At 31.2% G+C, this 12,680-nt stretch overlaps 1 protein-coding gene across 1 annotated transcript; it reads left to right on the forward strand.

Moving 5' to 3' along the window:
* Window positions 1-11,171: 11,171 nt before the first annotated feature.
* LOC108981928 lies at window positions 11,172-12,106 on the forward strand. The gene has a single exon (XM_018953180.2). The coding sequence runs from the start codon at window positions 11,320-11,322 to the stop codon at window positions 11,884-11,886; it is 567 nt and encodes a 188-aa protein (XP_018808725.1). The 5' UTR covers window positions 11,172-11,319; the 3' UTR covers window positions 11,887-12,106.
* Window positions 12,107-12,680: the final 574 nt, after the last annotated feature.

The following is a 12,680-nucleotide window of genomic DNA, read 5'->3' on the forward strand; positions in this document are numbered from 1 at the left end:
CTCTCTAAAATATTCATGAGAATATTTGAAATCATTCTAACAATCTTGCCATTAACCTTTAATTTTCTTTATGAGTCTTTGTAAGTATTTACGCTTATCAACGACGTTCTTTTTAATAAGTTAAGCTTTCATTAAAAAATACCAAAGTACAAGTAATCATGCATGGGAGACGTAGAAAATCCGGAACAACTACTACATACAAGCAAAGGGTGATACTTAATTCCCTCTACAACTATAAAGTTGATAGAGGAAAAAAAATAAAGCAAAATTTTAATAACGTAAAATAGAGGAAGCAAATTTTGCATAAAAAGAAATTAATATTTTGCATATATAACTTGTTGTCTTGCATGTCCCCATAACATTGTAAGAAAAGAAAAGGATGGTTAAAAATCGAAACTTTGCGTATTGTTGTCCATTATGCTAAATAATTTACTAAGCATTACAATCCTAAATGTAATATCAACAATATTACAAGTTATCGGACTCTTCTCATATATATATATATATATAGCAGGTAATGGAAGTTTTATTTGTTCTGCATGCATATATGTCAAGCGAATACAAGGGGGGAAAATTCATGCATATAAATTTGACAATCTACTGGCGCGGGTGGGTGTTATCAGGATGGGAAACTCCGGTGGCAACCTTGGCAACATCAACGGCAGAGGCTTCGGGCTTCTTTTTGGAATATAAGACGAAGTAGGCAAGGGTGGTAGTGATGGCAAAGCCACCAATGGCCATTCTCATAGGACAATAGGGCAATTTCCTGCGCTGATGAAGTACCTCAGTTGAATGCTGCCTCGGCGATGTCCCTTTCATTGCCTCAACTCCAACTGTCTTCACATGTTCTGGCCCTGCCATATTTTATTACTCTAGATGCTCTTTTTTACACACACTTCTTTACTTTTTGCTTCCTTCTTCTCTGTTACTCTGTTTTGTGCATATGTGCCTGTGTTCTGTTTGTCTTATGTTTTGAGGTGGTTATGAAAGCTTAGACAAAAGAAAGAAGGGATGTGATTATGGTGAGAGAAATAGGAGGCGAAAGTGAGTGTTAGACAAACATTTGGAGCATGCAGAATTAAAGAGATCCAAAATTTTATGTGCGGTGATTGACTTTTACCAGTAGCATGAGCTGTAATGGATAGAGTTTGATATGATGTCAATTCTTTTGTATGACTTTTTCCATACAGCGATGGAATCGCTCCGCATGGTTTTGATTTCCTCATAACCACGTTTGTAGGGTAGATAAAAGTAAAAAAATTCCTTAATTTTTCAAAGTTTTATTATAATATATTCATATATTTACCATAGATGGGAGATGGAAATCTATCTATCTACAATTTGGGTGGTGATAATTTTTCTGCTAAGATTATCTCCATCATTTCCATACAACAATTCTTATTGCTGATCAAAATAAAATGGAACACTACAATAAAAACCCCCTTTTGGGAAAAAAAATGAGGAAAATTTTCTTCCCAAAAGATTTAGATTTCATCCCAAAAAGGCTATCGTGAAAGACTATCGAGGACAAGAAAAAAATTTCATCCTAGAAAATAACTTTTGGGACGAAATTTGTCCAACCCGTTTGAATGCAAAAAAAAAAAAAAAAAAGGACGAAAGCATTTCGTCCTTAAAAACATTCAAACAATCACCTTTCATTCGAACATAAATATCGTTCGAATGGTTATTGAACAGTTACGATATGATAGTGGTATTCAAACACTTTAGTTGCATTAGAATGAGTTGAGAAACATTCTAAAGGAATGGTAGGTCGCTCGAATATTCAAGACATGCACGTTCAAATAAGATTGATTTGCGTTCGAATGTTGAGACCATATAAGGTTCGTAGGTATGTAGTTACTATTCAAACTGTAACTTGGTTTCTTCGAATAAGAAAGCTTCTAATTCGAATGAGGGTGATGGAACATTCGAACATGTGATCGTAAATAGTTTGGACTTTTTACCTTTTTCATTTGAACATAAAAGGGTAACGCTATTGATATTCGAATATGAGTGATTAGCATTTGAATGTTTTGTTATACCCATTCAAATATGTGTTCAAAGATGTATGCGATCCTTTCGAATACTGAAACCATATATGGTTCGAACAATTTATGTCATGGTTCAAACACTATTGTTGTCAAAATACGCGTTCGAATGGGACGACGACTAGTAGTTTAAACTATTATCATAACCATTCGAACATCATATGTTTAACGCTATACTGTTCAAATAGCGAATGTACCCGTTCGAATAAATGAAGTTTCATTCGAACAGTATGCAGTAAACTTGAAAATCAAACATAACATATAATCCAATAATTTTTTTATGAAAATGTTATGAAACTATAATCAAACTCTAAGTTAGGGTCATGATACAAAATATTCAAAACAATGGCAAAATGTGTGAAATGGAACTTATAATTATGAATATATATATATTACTAAGATTATAATTATGATATAAACACATTAAATGTATTCTATCATAAGACATGCAGTTGTCACACAACCTCGTAGATCTCAAAGTATTACAAGAGGCATTGGTTTGGGCAAGGTGCGCAAGACAGGAAAAATTAAAGTTAATATTAATGATGACCACACTGCTGGCAGTAGAGATCTAGCGGCTTGTTTAGCATCGTATGTTGGTAGTCTTACTTGTACCTACAAACCTATAGCTATATCATCTTGGTTCAAAGTTCCACAAGATGTTAAGAAGCATATAAAGAAGCATTGCTTGGTAAGTAAAAACGTGTTATTTTTTTAGTATTAATCATAGTGTGTTGTATGATGTATAAATTGTCTGTTAATTCTATTGAAATATTTAAGGATGAGTTTGAATTTATTTCAAAACACGAGAAGAGCGTCAAACCGTTAATGAACTAAATAATGCATACCACAAGTATAAGGTTCAATGCCACAAATACTACCAGAATTTCAAAAATTCTGAGCAAGAACGTCCAAATAGTTTTCAAGGCATGCAGTTGGACGAGTGGAAAAAACTATGTGATATGTTTGATTATTCTACATATCAAGTAAATGTATTATTTCAAGATTATACTATATTAATTTTTCTTTATTTAATATCGACTTATAATTATATTTTGCAGGAGAGCAGTCGTGTAAATAAAATAAATAGATTAAACGTAAAAATCCATCATCATGCTGGCGTGAGATATTTTAATCATTTCTCTAAGAAACTGGTAAAAATAAGTTAATTTATTTCTCATTATCTTAACATACCGATTCAGAATCTATAATATTTTTTTTTAATATCTCATAGGAAGAAGAAAATCCTGCAAAGTATAACCTCACAACTTTGTATGCTAAATTACAAATTAATCGTAATGGAGAATGGACAATTTCTGAATCGGAAGCAAACTATGTAAGGGTTGGCACATTTAGCAAAGCAAAGCAGTAGTATTAATTACATATTTATCTCATATCTATTAATTAATATTGCTTTCTCTTCTGTAGGATAAGATGATTGCACTATGCAACGAATCTACTTCTAAAGAATCATCAGCAAGCGATGTTGAGATTTTTTTTCCAAGTTTAAGGGCCCTGTTCTAGATGTATGAGAGGTCCGAGGTGGTGCGTGAAACATTTTGCCTCTTCCTCAAGATCAAAGAATAGATTAAGTAATTCCTCTTGGTATTTAGATGAAGCAAGACTGGAGATCGAGCAGCTAAGATCAAGGCAGATAGAAATGGAGGAGACCACACATTCGAATGAAACTGATTTAGATATGCGATTAATGCAGTGATAGCAAGAAGAGCTACGGAGGGACTTAGCACTTCAGCACCAAGAAATGTTTCACGAGATGCAGATGATGATGTCAAGACAATTTGTCTCCCCCATCTTAGGAATATTTTCATATACGAGACTAATATTTTGTTACCATTTATCTACATGGTTTGATAACAATCTAGACAATTGTGTTGTTACGGATAATTTAGTCAATGGATTTAAATAGTTGAATGGAAAACAAGCATACATCTCTTATAATCTACTATATTATTACAATTTAAAATACATGTATTTGAATAGTTGAATGAGATTTATAACAATTACTTCGATAGATTTCGAGTAATATATATAAAATAGATATATTTATAATATACTAAAACATATATTAGATAGCTTTAGCTTCTAAGTTAACTAATTTATGCCGATTAATAAATTAGATTAATAGATTCAAATATATAAATTAGATAAATGGGATTTATATTATGTCGTTCGATCATAAACTATATTGTTCGAACACAATATAGAATGTTTGAACTCTAATATATAACGTTAAGTAATAGTGTAACCAGTTAGGGGTTGCTTATCCTAACCTGATGTACGAGTTCTATCAGGGAGTCAATGAGATGAGGGATTCACCTTCACTATAAGGGAGAGAGAGTATGACATTCTCAGCTAACAAGATAGTTGAGATTCTTCACAACCCTCGTGAGCTCGATGCATATCATGCGTTGGAAGTAGTTCAACAAGAGGATGGAACCATGAAGCTCATGGAGCAAACTATCCCCTAAGATAAGCAAGGTCATCTGGCAGGTTGACTGCATAGCATTCTTTCAAATGTTGGCACTAATCATCGCATATAACATAGACTCGAGGAAACATATGATGAATTTTAGCATCGATCGAGCTACATTCATATTATAATTGGCGAGAGGCTATTTGATTAATCTACCCCTATATTACCTATCATGGATTAGAGTTTAGTTTAAGTACTTGTTTGGAAGTAGTCTACCATTTGCGCCGATGATCTCTAGAGTACTTCTATCAGTGGAAGTGGAAGTTACTTCTTCTAAGTGTCGGCAATCACAAATCAGCCCGATAAATATCGTCACATTGGGCAAAAGTTTGGTTTGCCTCCATACTAGGCAATAGTCATAGCCTGTTGAGGGCATGAGTATTCCACCCTCAGGGAGACGTACTACCGCCACTGCAGCAGCTAGAGATACAGATGAGATCATTGATATTGTGCACACAAAGTTCCATGCGGCATTTACTGATATTGTGCACATAGAGATATGTGCTACCATTGTTGAAATTCTACCCATAAAGATCCGTGCGGCAATTCCTGAGCTGCAGACAAGCCTTGTCACTAATATTAATTGGAGCATAACACCTCTCATAATTGATATATATATATATAGGGTGGATGCTCATTTAAAGGAGATAGAGCTGATTGTTAGAACTCTCGGCATAGTATAAATTAATTACTAAACATTAACTTTTGTTTTGTGCTATGTTATATATTTTAACATAGTTTTTTATCTAGTTAATGGTTTTACACAATGGGCATCATGAAAAATGTTTACATATGATCTATTTTTATACTTAATGAAACTAAAATGTTGTAAGTTCAAACAAAATCTGTTAGTTCGAACAACAAAATTTCGGTTCCAACAAAATTCAATACTCCGCACCCAAAATATATGCAATTCTTCCTCCAAAATGTCCAGTCAAACTACTATTATATATTCGAATATAAATTTATGTTAGTTCAAACGGTCGACCATCAATTCGCACAGTAAATCTATTTGGGGACGATAGATTTTCATCCCAAATCCTTCTATTTGAACGTCATGTCTCTTGTTCGAACAATAATTGGACTGTTGGGACATTCTAGGACAAATGAAATTAAATTCATCCCAAAATTGTTTCCATCCAAAAAGTCAGATTAGTTGTAGTAGGTGTTTCAAAATTTTCATATTCTATTAAATCCTACAATTCTACGGATACTTTAGATTCATAAATATTAAGGAGTCGTTTGGATTGAAAAACACTCTCAAACCATCTCATCATTATAATTTTTTCAAATTCTCATACAAAATATAATAAACAATTCAATTTTTTCAAATCCCAAAACAATAATAATATTAAAAAAGAATATTTTAATAATATATTATTTAACTTTCAAATTTCATCTAAAACTATCTCATCTATCCAAACAGCTCCTAAAAAAAGAGGTAATGAAGAAAGAAATATAATCATATTAAATTACATATAAGCTTTTTACATCTAGCTTTGTTGTTGATTTGTGCTTATATAGGATATCACTCCCAAATAAGTAACTTGAACTTCCACAAAGAAAAGAGGACAGCCCCTAAGGTGCATGTCCTCTTTGCATTCCAAGCAGAAATCTCTGCTCTTCACATAGCGATGGAATTCTGCATTGAGTTAGGACTGAATCAAGTAATCTTAGAAGGGGATGCCAAAGTTGCCATAGATGCAGTCACTTCCAAAAGTGAAAATAACTCGTGGCTTGGCCAGGAGACAGAGGACTTGCAGCAACTGATGGAGCTTTTGTACACAGGTCTACAAACAATGCTGCCCACACAGCATCTAAGATAGCTATTAAGGAAGCAAGCGGGAAAGTATGGTTAGATGATGGTCTTGATGTGGTCAAAAACTCTGTAATGAAAGATGTATATCATGTATGGTCTATGTTATCAATCAAATTGTTTTCCTTTAAAAAAACAAAAAACTTCCACATAAAAAGACTCCACAATCGGTATTGTAGAACCCGTTGTTGACTTTGTCAAAAATTCCATTAAAAGAGAAAGACAACATGGACATTGAACAAACATATTGGCAACAAAAAGATAACACTTACAACTTATTTTGCATTATTCCAAACGCTGCTAATAGTCAGTCGTGTGACCATAGATGGTGGTGTCAATGGTGATGAACATTCATGGCTTGTTAAAATAAGTAGATGAGAAAAAATAAAAATAAAAATAAAAATACAAATTAAGACGTAGTTTAATATTTTCATATTACTGTATCCGCACAATTTTTCTTCAATAATAATCTCCCCATAATTAACCACAGTTTGTAAAGATCTGTGTAATGATAATTTTTCAAAAGGCCAAGTTTTAACACATTTTTTCTTAGATAAGTGCTATAATATATATATATATATATATATATATATATATATATATATTCATTATCCTAATTTTAATTATCATCAATCATTTGATACCGCAAAAGGAGATGATGGGAGGGTGATGAATAATTAGAGGATTAAACATGACCATCTATAACTATTGTGAATGCTACCACAATAAATTCTGCTAACCTCTTTCAATAGAGAAATAAGTTTCTAAATCTCCTTCACTTGGAATAAAGTGTTACATTTGAAGACTATAAAACAACAAATATTAAAACCCATTCAATCTCACTTAGTGACTATAGCATCCCAAAAATTAAAATACCATAGTCCAAGCCCAATAACTTGAGTCCACTAGCTTATCATTTAAATCCATCTCAAATAGCATAGTCCAAGGCTCAACAACTTTAGTCCCATCTTCAAATGCCCTATTTATTCCTGGGCCAAGATTAAAAATAAAATAAAATAAAAGTCCTAATCAATTATTCAATATTCATTTGCCCAAATTGATTTTCTTTCCTTCTAACTTTCAAATTAACAATTATCAATTTCAAATTTTTAACTTTTTTATCTAATTATTACCAAATTATTACCATTTTTCCAAACTTTCAAACGAAATACAAAAAAAAAAATAATAATAATAATTTTTTTAAAATTCTAAAATAAAAATTATATTAAAAAATTATATTCTAACAATATTTAACTTTATAATATTTTTATTTAACTTTTTTTTTCTCATTTTCGAAAATCTTATAAAACATTCTAATTCAAACAATCACTACTTTTACAAATCATCTCACTACTATTTACAAACCATCTCAATTCATCTCATCTTATCTCAATGTCTCACCCTCCAAACCAACCCTTAGATGAATTTTCCTTTTCTCTCGCATGAATATATAACTCCAAAGCATATCTTTTTTGCGTTTTAAAGCAAATATTGCACTTCGAATACATATATTATTATCATTTGCTTTTATCTGTCACAAAAAAAAAAAAAAAAGAATTTCCTATTAAATTCACGAAAATCCCATTCTCTTAAAAAATATATAAAAAAAATATTCATATTATCTTGTTTTGGTGGCAACCATCATGTATTGATTGGAATTAAATCAAAATTTTAGAACACCCAACTCCCATTTTTTTTCGAAAAGAAAAACCTAAATTATTTTTAAAAACATAAAAAAGAAAGTTAAATATGTAAAAAAAAATTCCTAAAAATGATAGTTAGGCAACTCTATATAAGGGTGGTAATATGTAACACAACCCGTAAACTTAACACGAACACAATATAGATTTAGCGGGTTTAAGTTTGATATAAATGAATTTGGGTCAAAACAGGTTGACCTATTATAACATGAGTAATAAAATGGTCAACCTGCTTAATCTGAAATCAACCCATAATAACACATTTAAATTTTATTTCAAATTATAATTTTATTATTATTAAATTGTAATATTGATGTTTCTCAATATACTTATATTTTTATTATTGAGATCGTAATTCTAGACATATGTTTATATTTGTAATTGTAAGGTTTGTAATATTGATTTTATTATATATTAAAATTTGAAAAATATTGATATTTTTTGTTAAAATATGTAGTCTTATTTTTTTTTTCATAGATACCGTGGTTATTAATAAATATATATTTTAACTTTTATATGAAATTATATTAATGAAGTTAAATGGATTATGCATATTAATTCAACTCATTTACATGAAATGGATCGGTTGAAATATGTTGTATTGTGTTGACATATTTTTAATTAATTATTAAATGGGTGTCCCAACGCGGGGTCTGTTATTTAAATGGATCGAAATTAAGATTTGAAAGTTTGACATATTTATCTTAACGGGTCAGATTCATGTAACTCATATATTCTAAATCATGATTTGACACGACATGAATACGATCTATAAATACGAAATGTCATCCCTAATTCCAGAGAATTGAGGACATTCCAAAAAGTGAACCATTAGAAAATTTTGCATGTTGTTTTATCAAGATCCACTTATCACATATACAACCAACGTTTTTTCATTTAAGAGGAAGAATGCAAAATTTTCGTTCAACTCCCCCCATCCCCGATCAACACATTTTTTAATCATTGATACATTACATTAAAATTTAAGTATACAAGAGTAGTGAGTGGGACATCCCAAACATAGCCCCAATAAAATTAACCCAAGGCATAGAAAAAAAAAAAAAAAAGTAATGAACAAACATCTTGATCACTTGTTCCTTTAGGCTTTTGCTAATTAGGAAAGTACCGTCAAAAGAAATGCTAGCTAATGTCCAACAAGTGGACTGACTAATGAACTACAATTGGTAGTAGCAGCCGAACTTGATGAACTATAGTCAATTTCCTTGGCAATTTTGATCTCCAGATTCACAAAATATTGGAATTTTAGTTAAAGTTAAATAATAAGATTTAATTTGTGAGATCTATAGGGATTAAATTGCAATATTTAATTTATGAAATCTAAATTTTAAAATTTGTTTTTTAAATTAAATTATACCACATAATTATTTTATTAAATATTATTGTTGGCTTGAAAATATTATTTTTTAAATATACTCTCACCCTAGTGCTAGTAGAAAATAATAAATAAATAGTACAAAGTAGTAAGTTTATTATTATCCATTGCTTAAATAACATGTCAGCTTAAAAAATACTACTTTACCCTCCCATTTGTACCGCTCTATTTGACCATTTAGCAAAAAAAAACTTTTTTTTACTTAGTGATTAAGAATATGATTTTAAGTATATTTATATATTTTTTTTAATTTTTAAAAATATTTAAATATATTAAAAATTATATATATATAAAAAATGCACACGGTAAGAGTGGGCAGGATAGTAGCCCCACCCAATAATTAAAACACACAAAATCAAAATAAAACCTAAAATAAATATTTAAAAAATATTATTTTATTAAATATATCATTTCTCTAAATTATTAGCCTCTGCAAAGTCAACAATCACTATGCCTCTTGGCCTCAACAGACAACAGTCCAACACGATCTACCAAACCCTCCTCGCCAACCACCACCTGCGTTGGATTCACATGCATTTAACAACTAAAATGAGGATCATACGAAGCTGCATTGCTTTTAATGCTCCTGACCACACATAATTCAAACTGTTTAAGTTTTATTTAAAAAAAATACAAATAACAAATAAAAGTATTGCACACGTGACGCCATAAAGATTCGGTACAACCCCGCTTACGTGTTCCCACGTGAAGCCACTGATCACCTAAAAACCCGCATTTCGTAAATTTGTTACTCTTTCTCCGGTAAATACGATTCTATTTTGTTTTAAAAAAATTATATCATATTAACATAATTTAATTTAAAAAATAAATTTTAAATTTTAAATTTTATAAATCAAATTATATCATGTCAATAATATGCAATATAAAGAATTAAGACCTTTATAAATAATACTTGAATCATTTGAAGACAATCTAAAAGATCTAAAAGAAATTTTTTATCCACAAAAAAATCTTATAAAAAAAATTTATAAATTAATATGATTCGACATAATATGTATTTTATTTATTAAATTACAATTTTTTGAATAATATTAATTATTTAATAAATAATTAAATGTTTCTATTTTCAATACTCCATTGTGCCATAGTTATATTAGAAAAAAAATTTTGAAAATTGATATGGATTATCGTGATATTAAAAATGAGGAAATTTTTTTTACTAAATTATAATTTATTTGAATAATATGAAATATTTAATAAATAATTAAGTACTCACAAATAGTTTCTATCTACTCTACAAAACTCCCCTAAAATTATATTAGAAATCGAAGGACGTGATACCCTTGGATGCAAAAATTCTGAATGAGAGATCAGTTTACTAGATCCGTTATTTTCAACCAAAAAAAATAAAAAAGTTTACTAGATCCGTTGCTGACCTTACACGTGTAATGTCCCAAAAGTCACAAATATAAAAAGAGTTTTGTTAGTCATTATCTATATATACTATATACATTTTTTTTTTAAAAAAAAATTAGTTTATTTTCATAAATTAATTAAGTTTTTTAACTTATTACATATTTGATAAAAATGATAAAAAAATAAAATAAAAAATATGATATATAATATATAGGGATGATGAATAGAATTTTACTTTTAAAATTCGGTATAAAATTTCGGATCTACTTCACCAATCGGCATCTTGGCTCTCGATTCTTGGCATCTTCATAAGATCCCCACAACTAGCATTCTGATCCAACGGTTACTATCGAGTCTCGCCTCCACTAACCTCCCCCATAAATCCTTCCACAGACCTCCTCGTCCTCCCTCGTATTCATTCGTACCCCACACCACAGAACCCAAAACCTAAAAAGACAAGAAGGAGAGCTCTCAGACTCCAAAACTTCGAAATGAACGTGTTGGAGTCTCCTCTCGAAGCTCTCGCTCTTAACTATCTGAGCCTTGGCGTCCTCACCGTCGTCAATAATCTATGGACGTGGGTCGCCGTCATAACCGCCGCATTCGGCTTCTGGAGGATTAGAACCGCCGGCGGTTCCACCGTATCTGCTGCCTTGCTGAAATCCGCCGACTCTCCGCCTCCTCATCGCAATGATCGAAGCTCAAGCCGGTCTGAGCCGGTTCCCGACGTGTCGTCTGATGAGGCAACAGCTCCAGTACTTCCAGCTCCTGCCCCGGCAGTGGTGGTTGGAGAGGTTGAATTCGACGGAGGGACTAAGGGGGCCAAGTTTATTGCAGTGTATAAGGAGGAAGATGAGTGCAGTCATGAGCTAACGGCGGCGGCGGAGGAGGAGAATGAGTGGGATGAGAACGGCGTGGCTGACGTCGTTGAGTGTGGAGAGTGGTGGCCGGAGAGTTGGGAGAAAGTGTTGAGGATGAGAACGGGGGAGATGTGGTGGTACAGGTACCAGGACATGACGGTGTTAAACGGCAACGTCGTTAGATTATGGGAGGATTGAAGGAGAAGGGATGTAATTAGGTACAGCCCTCGCTGTCTTGCGTGGTAGTTGGATTTAGATGGTGTTGGGGGGTTAGTTGCAAGTTTATGAAATTGTATATATAATATATTAAATATAAGGTATGTACTCTCGTTAGTTCCAACCAACCAATTAATTATATTCGAAAACATAATATCATGCAAATCATGTTTGTTGTTCAAGGTTGGTTTTTCCAGCTCCATTCATTATTGCTTTCGATCTTGCGTACGTACGTCCTAATTCCTGTACTGTAAAGATCAGTCAAAAGTTTCTCAAGAATGTTGAGGTCATGCTGTTTCCTGCACGACTCTTTTTCCTTTTGTTTGGAAGTAAATCTTGGAGTAGATATGACAATTCGCTTTTGATTGAGAAATGATATCAATTTATCTTATTATTATAATTTTTTTAAATTATTATATAAAATATAATAAATAATTTAATTTTTTAAAATTTTAAAATAATAATAATATTAAAAAATAATATTTTATTCAATTCATATAAAATCATCTCATCTTATCTCAATTCATTATCTAAATGGTATCATCTCAATTCATCTAAAACTATACTCTTACTTTGGATGATAAAAGTACTTACGATAATTTTTAAATACTAATAAAATAGTTTGTAAATAATATTAAATAATTTGTGAATATATGGTAGTGAACCATTTAACGATAATAATAAAGTAACAATAGATGTGATAGTTCATTCCAGTCAGTCTAGACTAACATGTTGCAGCACACTCTTTTGTATTATGGCTTCTAGCTGCAATTTAA

The sequence above is a fragment of the Juglans regia genome, chromosome 1, assembly GCF_001411555.2.
Source record: "Juglans regia cultivar Chandler chromosome 1, Walnut 2.0, whole genome shotgun sequence".
Classification (NCBI taxonomy): domain Eukaryota; kingdom Viridiplantae; phylum Streptophyta; class Magnoliopsida; order Fagales; family Juglandaceae; genus Juglans; species Juglans regia.

Coding starts and splice junctions, on each gene's coding strand:
- LOC108981928 (XM_018953180.2), top strand. CDS start 11,320: ATGAACGTGTTGGAGTCTCCTCTCGAAGCTCTCGCTCTTAACTATCTG.